The sequence below is a fragment of the Lygodium microphyllum genome, chromosome 11 (assembly GCF_053477565.2).
Source record: "Lygodium microphyllum isolate KBCC chromosome 11, Lygodium_microphyllum_v1.1.10, whole genome shotgun sequence".
Lineage (NCBI taxonomy): Eukaryota > Viridiplantae > Streptophyta > Polypodiopsida > Schizaeales > Lygodiaceae > Lygodium > Lygodium microphyllum.
In genome coordinates this window covers 148,299,441-148,322,737 of record NC_141145.1, presented here as the reverse complement: position 1 = coordinate 148,322,737, position 23,297 = coordinate 148,299,441, and the positions used below count along the sequence as shown (strand labels likewise).

The following is a 23,297-nucleotide window of genomic DNA, read 5'->3' as shown; positions in this document are numbered from 1 at the left end:
TCCTCCATCAGATCCAGTACCTCCTCCTCCACCTTCAGAAGAGTCAGCACCTATTGACATTGAGGATGATGATTCTCCGCCTCCCCTGGTCATACAGCGTAAACGCTTGAAGAGGGTAGCGGACAAAGCCCCTGCTGTACTTCCCTCAGTGCCTATCCCTGCTACTTCTGGCAGTGAACTCCCTGGGTATCTCACTTGCAATAATCTGTTCCGAGCACATAGAGAAGGATCCTTGGAGATCTCAGTTCCTTCCCTAAACAGTCTCGTCTCAGGAGATGCCATTCCTTTCCTCTGCAAGGATATTCAAAGTTCCATTGAGGTGTTGTCAGTGACAGCCTGTGTTCAACAGCTGTACGCATCTTTCTATGAGGAGCTCATGCAGTCCAAAGACCAGTTGCATAAGGCAACATCTGAGTTAGCTTCTGCTAAGGATACCCTAGCAGATCTATTTAAGCAAATGGAACAGCAAACCCAACTGCTTGCCACTCAAAGTGATGAGATTTCTTCATTGAAGACCCAGTTATTCGAGGCTCAGTCACAGGTTACTAGCCTTTCAGCAGAGAAGGAGAGGATGTCCAACGAAGCGAAAGAATTCCAAGTTCTTTTAGATGACAAGCTTTCAGCTTTACAGATGGCTAATGACACAGTGGCCAACCAAGCCTCCCACCTCCAGCAGTTGCAAGATCAGCTTGCAAAGTCCCGCTCTGTTCCTCCAAGCCCTCCTGTTCCATTAATTCCTTCTCTTTCACAGCAGGATTTGGCTGCCCTACAGAGACAGGCTACTTTGTGCCCTCTATTCCAAGACAAAGTGGAAAGATTACAGTCCAGAATGGACTTGTTATGGTCTACCTTTGAGCAATTTCAGGACTTTGTTCTACCAGACCATTCTTTCTTTGTCCACTACCACTTGCAGAAGTTGGTCTTCTATATGAAGCTTTCCACGATGGATTTACCTTTTCCAGAGGATGGCTGGAGTGGGGCTTGGTCTGCTGAGTTGTTGACAGAGGTAGTCAGAATGGTCTTTGAAGATTCTGTCACGCCCGACACCATGCTGATGTCATACATGTATCTCCGAGGAGATTTGTTAATTCCAGATGAGGTAGATATGGCATGGTATGTGGGGGATGTGGTCTTACAGGCTGTTCTATATGTCAATCATTTGGAGTTGCGCATAGCTGATATGTTTCAGAATTATTCCTCCAAAGTGGCTGATTGTCAGGATAATTCGTGGCATCCCATGATTGATTCAGTGGTCCTCAATCAAAGACAAAACACAGCTCCTACCTTTGTACAGAGTACTAACCAACTGAGGATGGATCTCTTAACCTATCTTTCCAAACATACTCCATTTGATGCTACTTTCTTTGATACCTATCATCGACGATCTCTCTTAGGACCTTCTGTTCCTACCCTCCTTTATTACCAACAATTGGCTCACCGCTATGCTATATATTTTTCCCTTTGTCAAACTAATTCCACAGTAATTTTACCACTTCTTTTCCAACCTTCCAATTTCCCTCAAATACCTATTTTCACTTACTGTTCCTTTATTGAGGATAGGGTATTTTCCCCTTCTCCACCCTGTCCTTCACCCCTCATAAATGTACCCTTCACATTTCCTATTTATCAGTTAACACCATTCCTTAGTGATTCCTTACAAATTTCTGCCACTCCTTCTTTAACCTTTTCTTCCTTTTATGATTTTTCCTATCCTTCCCTACATCCACTTTCCCTTATTCCATTACCCTCTCCTAACACTTCCATATCTCAACCACCTCAGTTGGTTAGTGACTGTGACGGTTTTGATACTCAGATTTCCAGAAGAAGGGGATGGAGTTCGGATGATTGCCTTACAGGACCGCAGATTAATTGGCCAGTAATTCCAGGGGAATGGACAGCTTCCAGTCAAGCTTATCAAAACTATGTTCATTTTGCCCAACAATATTCACAGTCTGCAGATCCCTCAGTGAGATTAACTGCTCACTTTGCTTGGTACCTGGCGTATATGCATAGGCACTCTCATACTGATTCAAAGCCTATTCCAAAGTTGTGCATGAATGTCAATGTTAGCATTGATTCCCAGCAGTTGGAGATACTGTATTTTCATGCCCTCTGTTTGCCTAGCAGATACTTGGTCCTGTTGGAAAGGATGTGCTGTCTCCAATTTTTCCAAAATCCTCCTAAAAACTTTGTAGATGAATCCTTATCTATGGATCGATTCCGACAACATCAATCTTTTAAGAGGGATCATCTTCATTGATACCTTTCCAATGTATGGTGCAAGCTTTTTAATACCAAACTCTTCTTTTTGAAGAAGTCATTCAGATGGTTGTGTTGTGTATTAGTGTTTGTGTTGTGAGTTCATTTATGTCAAACGAACGTGGTGGTTTCCTATTGGATCTTGTGTACGAGCTATGTTTTGGAGATTTGTGGTGATGGGGTCGTGGTTGGAGAGTTGAAGCTGATGCTGAAGAAGAAGAAGCAAACTCTTATATCCTTTACAAATTTGTGGTGATTTTTAGTTTGATAAGAGGTGTTAATGTATAAAGAGTTTTCCTTTCTTTGTATTTTTATATCAGAAACAGGTTATAAGTTGGGGTCGTGTTGGATGGATTCTTTGTGAAAAGATATTGAAGATCAAAGTGAAGCTTTTCAATGAACTTGTATTACCTTTTTCCTGGGTCGCGAGGACGCTTCCTTATTAAGTGTGGGGATATGTTGAGTGTTGAAATGACTTGTTTTTTGGCTGATTTTTGTTGTTTTTGGAGAGCTGAATGGTTGATTTTATGGGATGATTGATTGATTTGGAATTGGATTGAGAGTGTTTTGGATTATATTGATTGTGTTTTGGAAGTTCATGATGTTTGTTGATGGTTCTATGATGTTCTGATAGGTTCTGAATGGTTCTGTATACCTTCTGTTTTGTTCTGTTTTGGTCTGTTTTGTTCTGATTGTCTTCTGTAAGGAGGGAAGGAGTATTGATTGATGAAGAATGAGATATTGTGAAAGCTTAGTGAATGTTTTGTGAGAGTTTGAAATGGTTTGAGAGTGAGTTATGTGGTTTGAATGACCTTCTGTAACCTTCTGTAGGTCTTCTGTAGAGCTTCTGGTTCTGTTCTGTTTCTGTTCTGTTCTGTACTGTAACTGTTCTGGTTCTGTTCTGTAGACTGTTCTATAAGTGTTCTGTGGAATGTATGTGTGATTTTGGGAAAGTTTTCTAGCCTTGGAAAGAGGTGAATACAAGTGCAAAAGAGCTGAAGGAAGTGGAAGAAGTAGCTGCTGAAGACTCAAGAGAAGACTAGAGTGAAGTGACAGTAGTGAGCTGTGAAGAGACACTGTAGTGGCTCTGGTGACTCTTCATATCAGACATACTTCTTGGGAGGGGTATCCACGACCTAAGAGTGATTATTGAGAGTGATTTTGAGAGATTGTAGTGAGGATATGATGTATTATTGATAGAGTGAGAGAGAGAGAGTCAGAGATAGCCAATTCTATTGAAACAGAGTGATTGTATATGAGAGATTGAGAGAGAAGACTATGAAGATATTGAAGATGAATACTATGTGATGTATTTCCATTCAAAGATGGTGTATTTCTTTGCTTTCTTTGTTCTATTGATGGATTTTATGAAGATGTTGAAGAATATGGTTGATTCTATTAAAACCGTGGGAGATTTACATGATGCTGCATGAAGATTTGTTGTGCCTGGTGTTCTTTTCTTCATTGTGATCATATAAAACATGATAAACAAGCTTGTTGATGTTACAAGATAGATTTTCTTGCAAGAGAATTCCCTTTTCCTTGGTGTTCCTCTCGGGGCTCCATGGCTAGGTAGAGGCTGCAAATACATTGCTGGCCACAAAACCTGCAAGAAAACTCTCCTTCTTCTCACCAAGAACCATGCTCTCCAAACACACAAGAGATAGGCACACAAGAAATTGGACAATTCTTCCATCCTCACCCTCTTCCTCTTCCTCACTCTCCATTAGAAATGAGCATGAAGCACAAGAGAGGAAAGCAAGAACAAGAAAGATGAGAGTTGTGCCAAAATGAGAGAGGGAGAAATGAACCGTGAGAGAAGAAGATAAAGGAAGAGAGAGAGTGTAACCACCTCAACCTCCCACTTCCTCAAATCACCCGACAAGCCTCCTCCTTTTCTTTTCTTGATATATAAAATTAAATTGCATACATCTTGGCTAAGGTCTAAAGACCCTTCAATTTTTGGAATGAGACAAAAGGTGTTTGACCTTCCCTTTATTTTCAACATTTTTTAATGTGAGCCTTTTGGACTACACATTTTACATTACTTCATATTTGATTTTTTTCCAAGAGAGTACAAAAGCAAAGTGTCAATTTGCAAAGGATGTTTCCATGTTTAGCACATTTTGATGCCTTTATTTGCACTGATTTGTCGGTCATCATCAAGTCTTCCAACCACTTTAACCTCTTCATATTGTTTTGAAGATAGGTGAGTCGGGTGGTGTCTATGTAGCAATATCCCATGCTCCAAGTCCAACGCCTTTTCACATATAGCAGTGAGGGGTTGTAGAGCTGATCCAGGATCCCCATCATATCGGACCATCTGCAATAACTTGAAGAGTTCATAGCTATCATGAACATGCTATGAAATACGAGGAACCTGTTCCATGCCTCATAAGTCTGGAAGCGACAGCAATCCACAAGTAAAACGAAAGAAAAACATTTCCAAGTAAAAACATCGCCTCCCTCTTCCTGATCTTTTTCCTAACTATTTTAATCATTGGTCCGGCTCTGATACCAACTGTAACGTGCTCGCCTAATCAGCTGTCCAAGCACGTTTTTAGCGGTCCATGGAGAGACGAGTCTAAGTGATGCCGCCCAGCACTCCCATGGAATGTTACAAGGTTTGTCGCCTAGGGTTTTTCGATTCCGCCTCACAAGGGGATGTTTGCGGCCGAACCCACTAGGATCGACCTGAAACTTTGACTCCCTAGAGGTCGAGGTTCTTCTAATAGCATTCTAGCATCAGGTTTGGACATCCTACTTTACGTAGAGATAACCAAGCCGAAGCAGACCCATGCCACACTTGGTTCAAAGAGAATGGGAAAGAGAGGGATGCGGCAATCTACCTCTCTGCCCCTAGGGCATAGTCCCATTCTTGTCCCCTAAAACGACATGAATCGGGGTTCTAACCTAACAATTTCTAAGCATCGGTCGTCTAGAAAACCTTGTGAGAAGCCTCTCAGTTCTCTAGGACCACCCTGTCGAGAGGACGAAGCCCCCGACGATTCTATCCTACGGTAGGCCCGGAGGGGTCCACTAGGGTTTACCGTATGGTACCACATTAGTATAAGGGAGGGAGGTTATTTAAGGGAAGGAAGGTACATTTTATAAGGTAAGGTCCCATAAATAGGGGGTAGATAAGGGGTATTTTCATATATTTCTTGCACGTAGATGACGTCCCCTTATTACTACTAATGAATCCCCCATGACGACAGGGTGGTCCGAGAGAACTTGGAGGCTTCTCACAAGGTTTTACTGACGACCAATGCTTAGAAATTGTTAGGTTAGAACCCCAATTCATGTCTTTTTAGGGGACCAGATGGGGACTATGCCCTATGGGCAGAGAGGTGGAGTGCCGCATCCCTCTCATTTCCCATTCTCTTTGAACCAAGTGCGGCAAGGGTCTGCTTTGACTTGGTTATTTCTATGTAAAGTAGAATGTCCAAACCCAAAGCTAGAATGCTGTCAGAATACCTCGACCTCTAGGGACTCAAAGTTTCAGGTTGATCCTAGTGGGTTCGACCGCAAATATCTCATTGCGAGGAGGACTCGAAAAACCCTAGGCAACAAACCCCGTGACATTTCATGGGAGTGCCGGGCGGCGTTGCTTAGACTCATCTCTCGATGGACCGCTAAAAATGTGCTTGGACAGTCAATAGGCGCGCACGTTACACCCATGGAGTAAGAGCTCATTTAATCCATATTTGGTGGGGATAACAAACTATTATTTCTACGTTCAAAGAAATTGATAAACAATAGGTATGCTATTAGATATAATATTTCTCCTTTGTAGCTCCATTGTTTGTCAAGTTTCAAACCGGCTTTTGTGACAGACGACGACAAAAGTTACTCTTCAATGGTCAATCGGCTCCCAATCACTGGAATGTAGTGTGCCCCCCTTGAGGAATGGAAAGATTCTTGTGAGCCCTTATTTTCTTCAATCACTTCTACCCCCTGACCGGAAGCTAGTAGGTTTGCATGTTATTTTCCAACTTGACGCTTACAGTGAAGAGATCACAGTTCATGGCCGATCGGATATCAATGGTACGGAGTAATTTTTGCTCGATTATTCTCTTTCATATCAGTATAAAATAGTATGTTGTGATACCACTTTCACAATGGAACAAGGTGAAGGACTATACACTATAGAAAATAGCAAACAAGCTCATTTACTTTCACGACCTGCGGTAGACATTTCATCTGATTTCTTTGCAGAGATGCCATATCAAACTTCTTCACCACTTATAACAAATGCTTTTTGTGCACCCTTATCAACTCCATCTCTATTGACTTAGAGTTGGATTATGGACTTGATAGTTCTCATTCATTTCCACCAATAAAGAAATAGATTTTACCTTGGATTGCTAACAGTCCCAAAGGAAAGAAGTTGAAGGATTTATTTGTAGATGAGTGAATGCCCTTTTTTCATTACTGAGATTCCAAGAGAGTACAATGGTTTTATTACTTTCATTCTTCTGCCTACATATGGCACATCTTTAAGCATGGGTGGGATGCAACAACAATATGATGGTCATGTTTGGACAAGACCCCATCCAACTAATATATTCCCTGATACTACTTCAATAATTAGCTTTTGCCTTGGAGATTTGCAATGTCATCAAGTCAATTGTCTATGAGAGCAACAATCAACATAATAAAATATATTTTCATGTTTACCTCAATAGCACAATGAGCAAGGGGCTACTTGCAAGTGAAGAAAAACATTCAATCACTTGTCACTGTTGTAGTAAAGTTGTCACTTTTTATACAACTCGTAATTGCAAAGTTTATTACATTTTTCCAATTTGAAAGGACACAAGCATGGAGAGATTGATACTTCCTATACGCACTCACACACATAATGTGCAACCAAGGATTTCAATGGTTACAATTTAAAAAAATAGATCTCTAGTTCGGTTTTGCAAGTGAATCGACATTGTGGTGCTAGGAAGATTCAAATGATTATAGCAAAACAAATTATCATTGAATCTTTGACAACTAATAGTTCAAAGGTGGAGGGAGAACAAGAGCTTACAAAATTTTTGGAGGAGTTGATGCCATTGGTTCAAAATTAGAGGTTAGTTTCAATTATTCAAGTCTGCAAACTATGGTTTGTAGCATTGTTATTGGTTTTAAAAACTTCCTTTTGTTGAGGTTCCAAGTTGAATAGAATCGTGACATGCTAAAAAACAAAAGAAACATGTGTTGTTGGAGATGGCTTTGATAACATTTTGGAGTTTAAAAAAAGATGCATGTTTCCTTTTTTCCATGGTAGTAGATTTCCACAGCAAGGAGGGGTGGGTGAAAAAAGTTACATTTTCAATATGTTTACTAAAGGATCTGGCTTTGGAGGAGTGAAATTGGAAAATCAAATGGGATGCTCAGGAAATGGAGACCTTTGCAAGTCTTGGGTTCACTTTGACTTTATACACAGAATAGATGACCGGACAACAATATCTTGTTCTGTGTACAATCCATGGTTCGTTCAAGAACCTTACTTGTCATCAATTTTCGTTGACATATTTTAGTTACTAATCATTGTATTTTTTATTGAAGCTTGAAGGGGATCATGGTGATTGCTATTTGTGATACAAAGGAAGAGGATACATAAACACAAATTCTCTTTTGGAGATGACTCAATAATGTGATGCTCAAGTGTGGACACCCTCATGCACACTTTGCAGGTTTGATGGCGGATGAAGCAAGTGCAAATTGGATGGCTATCCGCACTATTTTCAATTGGGGACCTAAGAATGTGTTGGAAGGAAGAGAGTGATCGTGTTTGTTTCACTAGGAACAAAGCTTACAAAAGCACACAACAAAATATGTACCTTCAAACCTTTGGAAGCATCACTTGAATTTATGTGAGAGGTGGCGCCTTTCAAAATCCATTGAAGAGGGCAAGAGGAATGCCACAACTATACAAAATTGGTGGCAGAAAGTAGGACTACCTCGAGATAGTGCCATAGCATTGAAGAGATAGATCAAATGGTGGGAGAATAGGATAGACCATTGGGGTAGTACTACACATGTAAATGCTTTTATTTGTTTCTATTTGTTACATGCACATGTACTAATTTCATTAGGGTGGGAATACCCAAGTACGAGAACAAAATAGACATGTAAGAGGAATTGCTAACTTTTTATTGGGTTGTAGGCTTCCTTGGGTCCTTGGGAGAGGTCTTGTATTCCCAACACAAATCTTACTGAGAGCATGCATGCAAGTTGGTTGGCAGGGGAGGATGGAAAGAAGAAAATTAGTTTGTATGATGCATGCATCACTGACTTGATCAACTCATATATTCAATGTTCAAGGTAACTAGCCTTCACAAAACTAGAAGATACTCTAGAAGTGGTCTCGACATGGATTCTCTCATTAATAGGGTGGTTGCAAGAAACACTCCTTCACCTGTGTTCATAGCTCGAACTGTTCAAGGAGCAGTTCTTGGCACCCCCATGTACGGAGAGCCTTTCATTTCTGGGAACAAAGAAATAGTTCAAAGGAAAAGAAGAGCTCTAGATGGTTGTAGCTCTCACAAACCTGGCTATGCAATGGTGTCAAGGGATAGAAAACAAAAAGGACGACCACGCAAGATAAGTTTTCAAAATAGAAATGACCAAGCTATAGAAGTAGGCTTGGACCATGAGATGCATGCATTGCCAATTGAAATGGATCTCCCAACTAATATTGTCTCAAAGGAGGAAATGCATAAAAGTTTGTGGGCCATCCGAAGAATGCCCGTTCATTGCAAATGAAAAAATTTTGGTATTGTAAATAGAAAGAAGTACTGCAATGTATTAGAAAGTAGATCACCTGGGTTACTATGACCTTCATTTTGGTTAGAGAGGGAATTTCAAGGTAAGCCTATTGCATAATAGTTTTGGTTTTGCAGTCATGACATGGACCATACATGGGATGTCGATAAACAAGTTAACCATGCACCCTTGCGACCAAGGATTTGGTCTATTGACAAGGGCACCAATGCTTTTGCAGAGGAGATTTCAATTCTTATAAAAGGAGGTTTTGCATTCAAGCATGATGGCATTTCACTTACCCCCAAAAATACTACAACCCATGGAAGAGGACCACTTACCCCTTCAAGTGGTAAGCAAAAATACTACAACCCATGGGAGAGGACCACTTACCTCTTCAAGTGGCAAGCAAAGCAAAAGATGGAGACATGGTATTTTTGAGGATGCAAAAAGAAAAATTGCATTGGCTGAGGCATTGGATATAGTTTTCATGGAGGAGAAAGTAGTGGTGGCAAATGAGAAAGTCATATTTTATGTTATGTCAGAGCATTTGTATGAGGTGCATCTCAATCCCGAGCCCTTCTACATGTGTCTTGACTTTCAAAAGAGAGAGTTGGAAAATAAACCCTTCCTAACCTACAAGCACATGTATTATGTAAACATTCGTGTGCTTAGGATGGACAAAAATCAACATATGATGATGCATCAACCTTCCCTTAAGTAAATTGATTTAAATTTTATGCTTGCCCTTCCTTGAGACATAAAATGCAAATCAAAGACTTGAGAGTTTTATTTTGGCTATTGTTCAATGAGATGGGGACCATGCACTAGTGAATGGAAGATTTAAAGGGCATATGAAGAAGTGGAGATGGACATTCATTTTGGATACATGATGTGAAGGGACTATATATTTGGTATTTTCTTTTTTAGCATAATGAGAACTCTAGTAAAAGTAGACATTATTAATCATAGACCAATTGTCCATTTGTGGACATGATTGGATGAAGATCTAAAAGTGGAATTATTGATCATGCTTTTTTTATTCATTTAGGGGCCATCTATTTATAAGTTAGGGATCTCTTTATAAACTATTCTTATTTAGTATGCAAAGTAATTTCATTTTTCCTAATTTTGACGCTCCAACTCGCTACAACCATTGCATATATGAGAAGCTTTGGAGTGATTAGTGAAGAAGATGAGGAAGATATTGACCTTTGTTGCTGCCAAGTCCACATATTGATACTATATAATAGTTATATATAAGTAGCTTTCATAATTTGCCTAAATAGTTGCAAGAGAAATAATTATATTTTCCTATATTGAGTTCTTTTTGTGGTTTGTTTAGATTGGCTCATTATTTTAGAGATTAGTTTGATTGATAAGGGTATTTTTTGAGATGTGTGGTAGAAACCCAATTTTGTTCATTTTTCTCTCTTCGGTATATTTTGAGAGTTTGAAAAAAATTGTCCCTTGAATAGCTTGTTTAATACAAATTTTCAATATGGGTAACAAGAGTATCCCTCATAAAGTTACAAATTTTGTGAAAAAACTCCAAGTTTTGGCAAATGCATTGAAAACTCCAAGTTTTGGAAAATCTTGCGAAAAAACTCCAAATCACGGGCTTGCTTTTTTAAATCCCCCCTTTGGATTATATATTTGGTATTTTCTTTTTGAGCCAAGAACTCTTTATCACATGTATTATATGAAGAAGAATAAACCCTTACAATTAAACCTTGGAGAGAAAGCTTTGTGAATCAAATACACTAAGGGCCCGGGGGGTTTGAAAAGTGTGCAAAGGGTAAAAAGAGGGTATGTGGTACATCCTCCAAACAAAGAGGAAAAAGAACACATAAGTTTAACTAGTGGACATAGATGAATTGCACAATGGAAAACATAATGAAGTCTTGAAGATGGGGATGAAGTTGATGGTGGAAAGCCTCATGCACATGAGAGAATCATGCTTTATGTTGATAGGTCCTCCAATCATTGTCCGACTCTAATACCAATGTTGCTAATAATCCACAAATTCATAGACTAAGTGGGATTGAAAGAGAACACTAGGGGAATAGAGAGATAAAAGCATATAGAAAAGCACGACACAAATTGGGTGCAATCATCCCCCTATGCATGGGGAAGGTCCTCCCTAATGCATGTATTTAGATATTTCCATTACTCTTAGGCCCAAAATAATATATTGCACCATGGTTTTCTACCTTTTCATGAATGGCTCCCCTCTCCCTAATATCTAGTCAATTTCTTAAAAAGTTACACAATATCATGAATATCTTGGCCTTAGAAATAATAGTATTGCCCAATCTTAGAAGCATACAATAAAATGTCTACTACTTCAAGTACCTTAGAAGCATACAATAGCATTTCAAGTGCATGAATGTCAACATTAATTATTATCTCCGTCTAGTGCTTCATGCCTTTCTCCAAGTCCTTGATCTAAATATCTATCACCAACAATTCCTCCTAACGTCCACCTTACACAATGCGATTGTGCTATATGTTCGTACATGCAACAAGTCACAATTATTTAGTGAATCAACATAAAATAAAAATCCACATAAGATATAAAAATCCAATCACTTTAAATCAATGAATATGAATATTCATAGTAGTGAGTGGTACTCTCTTCTCCCCTTTGCTTTTTCTCTCTTATATTTCTCTCCTTACTCATTTTCTCAAGTCTAGATGGAGCAAAGAAACACTCTCTTCAATCTTGTTCAAGTTGTATAATTTCTTCTATATTGTTTCTCCTCCTCTTATTAACTTTGAAGAAATGTGAGCTCTTAGGTGCACGGATCCAAAGTAGGATATGTTACTTTGAGTGATTAAGTGGAGAGGATAGTGTAGTCATGTGTATCAACCCTCAAAGCTTATCAAACCTTTGTGAGACTACTATATATGTGAAAACATTACTCTACTAAGAAGATTTATTGTGAGTATACTTCTTGGCATTAGAACATGAAAAAAGGAGGGATGTGAGGCATGCTGAGCACTACTTTTGGCAATCACTAAGTTGGATATGAGTTAGAATATTATGGTCTAGGTACACTTTCTTGATCTTCTTGCTTAGTTTTCATTCAAGGGAGCATATCACCTCTTTCTCTCCATTGTTACTCTATGCCCCCTTACAAGACTACAACTTAAGACAAGTAGATTGCTTATTTATGAGCCTACAAAACATCCCCTCACATGATTTGAATCTTCACTTTATTGACTTTTAAAATTATATTTAATTTGATACAACAATCAAGATTTTCAAGACAATTGTCACAATGCTAAATATTGTGGATAAGGAGTCTTTGGTTGCACATGTTTCCAAATTTATTCATTTGATCTTTTATAATCTCTTTTCTAATTCTATTGAATATATTCAATATCGTACAATCTATCAATCATTTTCATTGGACAAACTTGAATCATATTAGAGCATGAATTTTTTAAAACTAAAAGAGTTACTAGAATATTGTGATCTTCTCTCTTCACACACACACACACACACACACACACAAAACATCCTAGCATTGGATATATATTTGTTGTATTTGTAACTCATTTGGTAGTTTATGGTGAGGTTATTGTAATTAATTCACATTAAAATTACAGTAATAATCAACCAATGCACGTATTAGAAAATTGGCAGCTTGATCAACAAAGACTACAAGCTTGGTTAACAAATCACATTTTATAATGCATAAGAACTATATAGAAGTATGTTCGTATAAATAGGTGTGCATGCCACTTTGTAGTCAAAGACTTCATACATAAACGGCCAAGAGTTAAGCAAGATAATTGTTATACATCTTTTGATAGATCAATGTAGTGAGAGGTATATAAAATGGCTATTGGAAGGTTCTTTATTTTAATGACCATAGATGTATATCAAATAGATGGCTATTGGAAAGTCATGTTATTTCAAAGGGGATGCAACAATTGAAGTGAATGTTCAACAATAAGTCTAACATGGCAACTACCCTTAAAAGAATGCCCATGATCAAACACGAGGCATTTAATCATTATTGGTGGCTTGAATCTCCTTCTTGGTGCCCCCAATCTCTTTTCTTACACTCACCATGGAGAAGATCTTAGGTGTACTATTTGTTTGAAGGATTGTTCATTGCACAAGAACGGAGTCATGTAGTTAAACAAAGGATAGCTGTGGTGTTCTGCATTAACTTTTTTCATTTTTGCATGCTGGGTGTACCTTAGTGCCTCTTCGATGGAATAAATGAGAATGGTTGTTTTCGTGAGCATTTCTTCCCGTGTAAGAACATGTATATAAGTTGATGGAAAACTACATTCTAGCAAGTTTCAAGGAAATTGTTTGCAAATGATAATGGGTTCAAAGAAGCTCCTAAAGTACTCCATAAAGGCATTGCAATATCTAGAGATAATTCTTGATCATTTGAGGAATGAACTTGATCATTTGAAGCCTTTAATTGGCTTTCTCCATTCTCAGTAAATAGTGGAAACTTATGGTCATGCCCATCATTGATGGATGTATAAAGGTTGGTATTGCTACAACCAGTGTCCTCATAAGTTTGATTATCTGCATGTGATATAATATCCGTTTGCAAATCATCCACAAGGTTTTGGCTAGAGAAAAAGTTGTCACAAGTGATGTCAAGGCTAGGGGTGAGGGTAGGTGTTCCATATTCACTCACTTCATTTGTTATAACCTCATGGCCCTCTGAGACCTTCTCGAGCATTTGCTTGAACATAGATGATTGCAATAAGAGGCTAAGAGCTGTGGGGTTACTAGAGGATGAATGCTTTTGTTGGGATGAAGAATGAACACCTTGTGCTAAGTTATAACCCATATCATTTTGGGAAGCTAGCTCATAAATCACTTCATGGTTATGTTGGGATGGCCATGCACCAAGTGACTCATGTGACTCAATAAGGTGAGAATGCCTTTCAAAGCCATAATGTTGTTGTGGACTATGGATCTCATCACATGGGCGTTTTGTGCCTACTAATGGTGGTGAGAACTCATTTTGCATTGTGGATTGTCCTGGTCGAAGCCATCTTATGTAGCGGCTTAAGTCAAAGTTTGTAACTGCGTTCAATCCTCTATACTCTATAGCAGCCATGTCATATGCAGCTGCTGCCTCCTCTTGAGTGCCTACAATATCACATCAAGGTTTTAGGGATTTCTTTGTCCATAGATGGGTAATCAAAGCATTACAATTTCAAAAGGAATGTTGATATTTATCCTTTTACCATTATAAAACCTTTAGTTTATTGCAATGTTTTATGAGAATATGAACATCACCTTAGACTTATAGAATATCTAATGAAGCACAATAAACCCTTTATTCTTGTGAAAAACTATTCCTACATCCAACAATTTCAAGGCCTTGGACTTTTGAAAATACAAGGGATGTATATCAAATATAAAGATATCACAAATGCTAATTATGTTGGACAAAATAATGCAAATATATACTATTTCACTTTCCATACATCTTACCTATACTTTATGATACCCTCATCATGTCACAGATGTTCAAAAAGCTGTTAAAGAGAATTCAACTTCAGAAAAGGTCAATCTTGAAGTCCAATGTGCTCCTTCTATACAACTAATGTGGCATGTATGGATACAAGGAGCATAATTGTTGGCAAAAGGGACAATAAAATGTCCGAGTAATTCAACAGTTGAACATTTAAGACTTCCTTTTAACAACATAATGCTAGAATATGTATGTGTACCTAATCACAAGTTTAAACTCTCAAAACTCAATATGTGTTGCATTTTCTTTGTGGAACATTGCATCTTAAGTCAAGAGGTCCAAGAGACTTACTATAAGTGCCAAGGTACAAGTACTTGTTGCCAAAAACGCGCCCAATTCGTGCTTCCCAACGACCATTATGATGATGCCTATAATAGTGAAAGTAAAATAAGGTACATTAGTTGACCTTTTAAGATTCATGGGGTTGGAATGATCAATGCACCAAGCATATAGGTTTATAATAACCAGTCGTTATGAACTTGGAAGAGGTGACTTCAATTCAAATTAATACCTCGCTACACCTCTATATTTTGAGACTCCTCTAGAGAAGCCACTACTTTTCCTGAAAATACATGGACAAAAATCTAAGAAAGCTAAACACGACACATTGTGTTAGGCCATAAGGATTAATGTGCCAAGATTTTTAAATTTAAGAAACGCTTGGTCACCTTCTAAGAGAAGCAAGGTATTCTTCGCGAGAGACATTTTGCATCTCCTCCAGGTCTTTAGTATAATCAGTCACCTGTGCATTGCAAACATTCCTTTTAAATCTAAAGCAATAACTAGGATCTATTGTAATGTGTACCAGATGAAAGCTTGTTATGTAAGGTGTTGTTAATTATGTCCTTACAGGGAAATTGATTAGAGTTGTGGGCCCCCAATACTTCAGAGCAGCAAGGTCATATGCTCTTGCTGCAGCCTCTTCCTCATCGTAAGCGCCTAAAAACAATTAGATTGCATCCAACTAAAATTGTTAAATTAGAGAGTCTACCTTGAAACTCATGCAAGTTAATGGCATGTTGATTGCATTGCCTTGACAATGCACATGTGCAAACAACCCAAGTATGCGAATAGATTATGAGAAGATAGTTGAAGAAGCTAGGGAAAAGTATGTTGTAACTAATTAAGGATTCATAAGCCTCATCTTAAGACCATAATACACAATTGGCTATCAGTCTTAGTTGGTAATATGTTGTAATAGATTAGAACATGTTTGGGTGTGTACTGATGATCTTGCAAGCACCCGTGCACCACAATTATTTCTATATTGCTCTTTTCTTCTTAAAATATGAGACTCGTTTGTAAATGTTGCTATTATATATGAATGAAACAATTTATGATGAGGCCAACACAACAGAAAGAAAGAGAAGGACGATCTCACCGAGGTAGACTGTTGGTCGGGGTTGTCAGCGCGCGTCAAAGCGCCAGAGACACAGTGACAGAGAGAGAGAGAGAGAGTGTGAGAAGATTGCACGACACAGGAAAACGAAGAAGAACAGAAATGAGAAATAATGTTTGAAGCTCTTGTTCAGGAAATTAAACCTGTAAATTATAATTCGTTAAATCGCTATCGTTGGTTGTTGGGATTGATTGGCATTATAATTAGCAGTACCTACCTTGCTTTCCTTTCTTCTTTTGGGTTGCGTTCCAGGTGCTCTTATCCCACAGATGAGCTTCATATCGGCCGGTCCACCGATGCCTACATACAGATAATCGCTCCATAAGCGCACTATACTAATAATGCAAGCTTTTCCTGCCTATTCAGCGAACTCATGTCGATCAATTCCTCTGATATTGAGCCTTCATACTCTAGCTATAAGACTTATATTAATGCTTGGTTCAGCAGAATCGTATTTATCAATTATTACTCTAATAAGACCTATTACAATGAAACCATACTTGTTTGTTCTGTCACCATAAGTTTTTCCGGCTTACTGTACTCCTTATTGCCATGTGATAATACTCATTTTAATCTGCAATCATAACTCCCTACTCAATTACTACCCAATTCGAGACGACTCAGCTGAGATCAAAATCCCATTAAAACTAGTTGGATCTCGACTCGTCAATTGGATTAAGGAGGGTGATTTTCATTCTCTGATGTTGGAGATCAAAGTATTGTCTGGCAATATCATCCCCTCAGTAAACCAGCTGGCTGCTGGAGGTTAGCTGGCTGCTGGACAATACAGTCTCTAATTAGATCTCATACAGTCATAGGCCAAAGAGTTTCCAAGTAAACAATGGTTCTGACAGGGCAATAAGCTAATCCCCTCTGATTAGTACGTATTATCAGTTCAAGCGATTAAGAATAGGATTGGAATATTAATGCTAGTTCTGATGTGTAATCGCCCTGCAAAACTTCTTAATAGTGATGACTATGTTTGATGATTAGGCAGCAGCCGATAAAACCTGTGCACATGATGATGAGTTTTGTGGTAATATCGTGTTGTGATAATTCATTATCATGATTAATTTTGCATCATTTGTATCGTGATGTCGATTCATTGTTAATTAATTTACCTTGTAACACCTCTGTAGATGGAGCTCCTTTTGCCTGGGGTGTTGCCACACGCAGGGGCTTTCCTTGTCCTCTCTCCTCTTGACCTTCTGCTGCCAGGCTTATTGATAATCTGTACTGTGCTTATATCATTCAGCGCCCTCCCTGGCCTCTCCTGAACATCCTCCCTCACTTGATCATTAATAACCCCCTGATCATTATTATGCAGCATATTCATATTGTTTCTCACACTGACATCTGATCTCTGATCATGACCAAACAATAGGCTTGAGCTGGGGGGTGTCCCTCCTCCTCCTCCTCCGCTTTCCTCGCTCTTTATTGTTGTTGCTATTGAAGGGTGGCGCAGTAGACAGTCCAATGCCATCTTCCTCAAAGCAAGCAGCTTGGTGATTAATCAGATGATAAGGTTGAATATCAAACCTCACCTCACAGTACAGCGCGCCTATAAGTGGGTCGATCTTCTATCAGCTGCTTGTCGATTCAAACCATGTGAACTAGTAAAGTCTAGAATTAGAGCATAGCGGAGATCGGTTAAGATCACTAGCAGTCTGAGAGAGCTAATTCTAATGTATCTATCTAATCCGTGGTATTTTCCTAGAAAGAAGATAATAAGCACTGTAGGAGAGAGACGCTTTCCACAGGTCGGAATAGAAGGCTGCTTGCAGGATGACACCCCCAATCGAAGGAGGAAGGTACGAGAGACGCATTATTAATAGGGGAGGTATTATCGAGAATAGTCCAAAACTAATCCTGCCCCTTATGAAGTCCGGATAAGGTTAATCATATAATGGCAAGCCCTTGTGTTTTTGTCGCAACCCTACCCTTCATTGCACATAGCCATGTTCACGCGCACCCCTGCCCCATTTATATATCACCAGCACAATCCAATGAGTAGGTATTGTTCTTTTGTTCCCTTTTTATTTGTTCTCACTTCTTGCCTTTCTTTAGACAGAGTTACATCTTCCTCGAAATTATGAGCCGCACCACCCGTAACTTCGCAACTTTAGCTATCAATGTAATTGAGTGTGCACATCAATAGCCACGTGTAGGTCAAGTTGATACCCGACCTAGAACCAGATGGACTATGTAGAGGAGAAAGTAACCACAATAAGAGAAGAGAGAAATGATTTAACGGTCAGCAAATTTCCATGTCTGCGATGTGAATTGAGTAAACCCAAGCACCTCCATTTTTAGAGATACGTGGCGAACTGGATTAAGTTTCTTATTTTACGAGGTTCAAGTTGAAAGCTGTTGGACACGCATAGGTCAATGGCCACTTTAGCAACATGTGCAAGTCAATTGACCTGTGCATATCCTGGCCCCAAAAAGAAGCCTATTTACTTAGAATCAAAAGGGGTACTTATGCCTCATTTTGTTGTATTAAGGCTCTAGGCACTCACATAAATGTGGTCACGAAGCTTCATTGTACTAAAGCCTTTTCAAGTTTCAACTCAATGCATTTTAATTCCAAAAACCTTTGAGTTCATGAGCTCACATAATTTATCGTGGCAAGAGTCCACAAATGCCTTCCAAAATTCACAAGGGATTACGAGTTCATGAGAAGAGACAGTATACATTTATGGGGTGGTAATAATATGTAACTCATAACACACATACATTTCATGTGGAACATATAATAACAAGAGGTTAACTTTTGTCACAACCCCTAGTACGTTGAAAGATTATCTTAACATAAAGTGAATTGACCTTGCATACTTGACCAATTTTCCCACCTTCATTTTAACCTTAAACTTTCTACCTTTGTTTTTGAAAAAAAAAACATATTCTTAAAATGTTTACCTACCATATAGCCAAATACAAGCTATACAAATAAGCAATTAAATAGCCCTATTAAGAAAAAAGTTGATGATGCTAAATTTGGCATCCTAGTATAGTCCATGTTATGCACTTATGCAAATAAAAACACATATCAAGCATGTCAATATGTGAAGACAAAACAAGGGTTTGCATGAAAGAGACTTGTAAAAATGTGACAAGACATAGAAAAAGTAAGTGTAGTGTGCATCCATAAGTGCATAAGGACAATGGAAGGAAGTGTGTCAAAGGAAGCCTAGGGGATTTCACCAACAAGCCGGCTATGCCTTCGAAAGCCCTCCTGTCTATGGGGGTACCCACCTTAATATGCTGATGATGCAACTCTTGAACACCATTTCCTAAGTAGCTCTTCTTGGGGGCTGGGAAAGAGATTGCAATAAGCTTGTCTTCATGCATGTCCTCTTCTATAGATGTCAACTTTGATGTTTTTAAAACACATATCTTATAGATAAAGGGAAACGTTTGGATTGAGGGAAAAGGCTCATCCTCTTCTTGTAGCTTACTTTATTTTCCTTTAAAATAAGGAAGGTTTCATGTTTCCATGTTCTTTGCTATTAGTCTATTGTTTACGTTGTTTATGTTTATAGTGCACAAAGAAACTCATGCCAACACACATAAACCTTCCCTGCACTTTCAATTGTTGAGGGACTACAACCTTGGGTTAAATAAATCCCATCATTGCTCTCATATTTTAGATTTAAATGTTATCTTATTGGGCTCAATGTACTCCTAATATCTATAGTACATGCATTATGTTGAAACTCATTGGTCCAAAATGATTGCATGCTAGTTTTCAACATTACTAAAGAAACACATTTGTAAAGCCTAACTTCACATAGTTGCTTTAAACCATTGTTACTACATTCAATGGGTTTATGTGCTAGGAGTTAAAGATATGGCAACTAAATGGACCCCAAGAATGTTTCTTCAATCATTGTAGAAGAAGCTTAAGCATGTAATCTAACTTATGAGATATTGCACCCTTTTGTAGAAACCAAATAAATGAGGGTACCATACTCAAGCATTCAAGTGTACCCTCATGAAATTAACAACTTTACGAAAGGAAGTGGCAAGTTGGGGAAAAATGTTACAAATTTAGTAGACATAAATAAAGGAACATCATAACAAGATTTATTTGTTGAGAATGAAGAATGTAAAGTAAGAGAACATGGCAACCAAAATTATAGAAGTTAATAATTTGGATTGTTATGATAACATCAAACCTCCAAATAGTAGACTTACTTGATATTTCTCATTAATTTAATGAAGAAAATAATAAAAACAGCTATTAATTTGGGTTATTTGGACTTTGGCATACTCAAACAATGTAGACTTGAAATCTACAAGAAATTGAGCCATATTTTTCACCATGTGCTCTATTAGGTTTGGGACATTCAACCAAGACTAAAGGCAATCATTGACATTAAGAGGTGAGACCTATTATGCCTTCCATATGATTGTTGTGTCTTTAGAGTTGATTGGATGCTTAAAGTGATCTTGTTCTAGCTAAGAAACATACCTCAATCAAAGCTGTTGGTACATTAGTAGGGGCAAACTCAATTAAAGATGTCAACCACATGATCCTCTGTGAAAATGTTTGCAATTTAATTGTACGATACTAACATGTAACAATATCATTAGCAATTACGATATTCCAATGGAGTTCCGGATAGCATCACCTAGGACAAAGGGCTACCCAAATCATGCCATCAAGGGAGTGTTTCATATGCATATTACACATTGGTATCAAAGAAAAATCGAGTTAACACATAGGAAGATTTGTTTGTACACTTTTCTAAGGAAAAAATTGAGTGCAAAAATGATTCATCTAGTGAATGGTGGGATCTCTTTTCAAAATGAAGAAGATTTGCATAAATTACTTGTATTCCAAGTATTCACGGTTTTCCTCCACGATACATTCTCCTGATTTTAATTGGCAAGATCACTTCATGAGACTCTTGGAGCGTATGTATAATCCTTTCCCACTATATCGAGAGAGCGGTAATGGATGCAAAGTGGAGTTTACTACTTCATAAATGTCAATCAGCATGCTTATATACAAAATAATCTCAAAAGGATCAAGTGGATGAAAGACCTTAAAGTTGTCAAGTTATTCTTCTTGGAGGAATCATGTCTAAATCCTAATGTCAATTTAGGCAAAGAGCAGAATCATCAAAACGGCTATCTCTACAACCAAGTCCTCTGCATTATCCTAGCCAAGTGTGTTGCCATTTTAGTGCACTAACTCCACTGCAAATGGAACTTGAGACCTCCATCATATTTGATTTTACACCAACATCTAGAAAAATCAATAGCAATTAAGACCTCCCTTGTAAATGGAAATGCACATCTATATGAGTCATGCTAGATTTATTTGAAACTCAAAATTACATTCAAAGTGTGATTTACCCAAATCCACAAATTAGATTCTAATTTCATTGAATACAAAGACATTATAAATTCTCTCTATCATTTTGTTTAAGCTCAAACCAAGAAGATATTTCCATGTACCAACATCTTATACTATTTAATAAAGTGAGTTTCAATTCAGTCAACTTCTTTAAGCTAGTTTATTGGAGGCTTAAGATGAGTCCCACATGGGATCTAAATTTTTATGCTTGTACCAATTTGATGCTTCAGCATTTGTAGCTCATAGCTTGAAGAGTTAGGGGTTAGTCTTCAAGGTCTTAAGTCACTACTTTGAAGAGTGAGGGGTTCACCTTCAAGGATCTAGGCTGGTCACTACTCATTTTGAAACTATTTGTTGCAATCAAAGGACTATAGTTAAACATGTAAATTTATTTATTTTTTGAATTAAGAAATAAATTTCTAATCTACTTACATCTTTTTCTATAAATTAAAATTTACAAGAAAGGTAGGTTTAAGATATACTCATCAAGAGCTCTATATTACTTCCACATGATGAGACTTCCTTAGAATCTTCAAAGGGTTTATAATGGACCCCATTTTAACATATTATGAGAGTTTCACAAAACATGACCTTTGATTTTTCCTTAAGACTTGTTCTTTGCATACTTGAGTAGGGTGGTTTTCCATTTAAGAATAAATTTTGGATATATGTGAATGATCCCTTTTTAACATTGTGACAACTTGTGTAAGGGTCTTTAATCCCTCTACATGTGAGATAAAAGGAAAGAATTAAACATCTTTTGTCTAAGATTATGTTGAGGTTTTCTCAAATGTGACCACCTTGACTTGGATGTTGTAGGATCTCCATATGAGGAGAAGCCATAAAGGCATGATGCATTTGGATCATTTTCAATCTATGCATAATACCCCATGCGGACCTATTTCTTGGTTCTTGGGTTGGATGTTGTAGGGTCTCGATATGAGGAGAAGCCATAATGGGCATGATGAGTTTGGATCATTTTCAATTTACACATGGAAGCCCATGTGAACCTGTTTCTTGGTTCAAGTGGCAAAGAGTAAACCAAGGTAGTTGAAGAAACATTCAAGACACCTTTCACTACCTAGTGGAAGTCAATCTGGGCCTCTTCAATGGCTTAGAGTAGCTTCAATCTTGTAGCAATCATGATGTAGGATGCCCCACTAATAAATCTTGTGTGGAAGATATCACATTGATTATTTCATAATATATCTATGTTAATCAATCACATAAATGGCCAGGGAAGCCTAATTAAACTACCCACAAGTCTATGATTGGATGACCTCTAGCACAATATAGATAAGTATCGCTACATTCCCCTCCATTGAACATTTCTCTAAATCCCCATTGATTCTTATAAGAGTCCTTGTGTGAATATTGTCAATCACCTACTTTTCTATTATCTCGAGGGGTGCTCGGATGCCAAATCATCCACATCATTGCATTCAAAGGTATTATAAAAGGTTACCTTTGCTTAGACTTGATAAGGCAAGAAAATGACCCCTTCTCTATATATGTAACTTGTGTTTTTTCCAAATAGGAATTTAAAATAGAATGTCATTTTGTAATTTTTTTAAGTAAAATAACCCTTTTATTGATTGGACATGATACACTTGCATGTTTTAGGTGGACCCCTTGAGCCTATTATCCTATTCTATCTCTTGTATTCTCGTTTATATATTTTGTACTAGTTTCTTTCTAGTTATGCTCACAAATCAAGCTAAATTAAGCCATGATTTGTTGGATTTGTTAAGAAAGTCCTAAATGTTATAAACTTTTTGATCACTTACTATTGTAGGGTTTGGTATGTCAAATATTTCTAGAATATAACACTTATTCAAATGTGTGCATAGATATGTTACATTTAGTGTACACCTTAATATATTATAGATATTTATTCAATTGCAAATTATATTCACGATTGTGTCCCTTTTCCCCTTTGTTGCAATGAACTCCTGGGTAAGGAATTATAATCATTTTGAAGTGAAACCACTCATAA

At 37.8% G+C, this 23,297-nt stretch overlaps 2 protein-coding genes across 2 annotated transcripts; both read right to left on the bottom strand.

Moving 5' to 3' along the window:
* Positions 1-12,781: 12,781 nt before the first annotated feature.
* LOC148029504 (uncharacterized) lies at positions 12,782-15,484 on the bottom strand. Its single transcript, XM_087688715.1, has 5 exons — positions 15,388-15,484; positions 15,206-15,279; positions 15,049-15,099; positions 14,829-14,905; positions 12,782-14,149 (listed from the first exon to the last, which is right to left on the bottom strand). The coding sequence occupies exons 2-5, from the start codon at positions 15,247-15,249 to the stop codon at positions 13,326-13,328; spliced, it is 996 nt and encodes a 331-aa protein (XP_087544841.1). The 5' UTR covers positions 15,250-15,279; positions 15,388-15,484; the 3' UTR covers positions 12,782-13,325.
* Positions 15,485-15,812: 328 nt separating this feature from the next.
* LOC148029503 (uncharacterized) lies at positions 15,813-17,718 on the bottom strand. Its single transcript, XM_087688714.1, has 3 exons — positions 17,058-17,718; positions 16,154-16,236; positions 15,813-15,927 (listed from the first exon to the last, which is right to left on the bottom strand). The coding sequence occupies exons 1-3, from the start codon at positions 17,417-17,419 to the stop codon at positions 15,872-15,874; spliced, it is 501 nt and encodes a 166-aa protein (XP_087544840.1). The 5' UTR covers positions 17,420-17,718; the 3' UTR covers positions 15,813-15,871.
* Positions 17,719-23,297: the final 5,579 nt, after the last annotated feature.

Excerpts from the sequence above, each read along its gene's own strand:
- LOC148029503 (XM_087688714.1), bottom strand. The coding sequence starts at position 17,419 with ATGGCATTGGACTGTCTACTGCGCCACCCTTCAATAGCAACAACAATA. Across the intron at positions 16,237-17,057 it reads ATCTACAGAGGTGTTACAAG|GCATCGGTGGACCGGCCGAT; the intron begins GTAAATTAATTA and ends ATCTGTATGTAG. Across the intron at positions 15,928-16,153 it reads AAAGAAGAAAGGAAAGCAAG|TCTACCTCGGTGAGATCGTC; the intron begins GTAGGTACTGCT and ends CCCGACCAACAG.
- LOC148029504 (XM_087688715.1), bottom strand. The coding sequence starts at position 15,249 with ATGCAAAATGTCTCTCGCGAAGAATACCTTGCTTCTCTTAGAAG. Across the intron at positions 15,100-15,205 it reads TACCTTGCTTCTCTTAGAAG|GAAAAGTAGTGGCTTCTCTA; the intron begins GTGACCAAGCGT and ends ATGTATTTTCAG. Across the intron at positions 14,906-15,048 it reads AAATATAGAGGTGTAGCGAG|GCATCATCATAATGGTCGTT; the intron begins GTATTAATTTGA and ends TCACTATTATAG.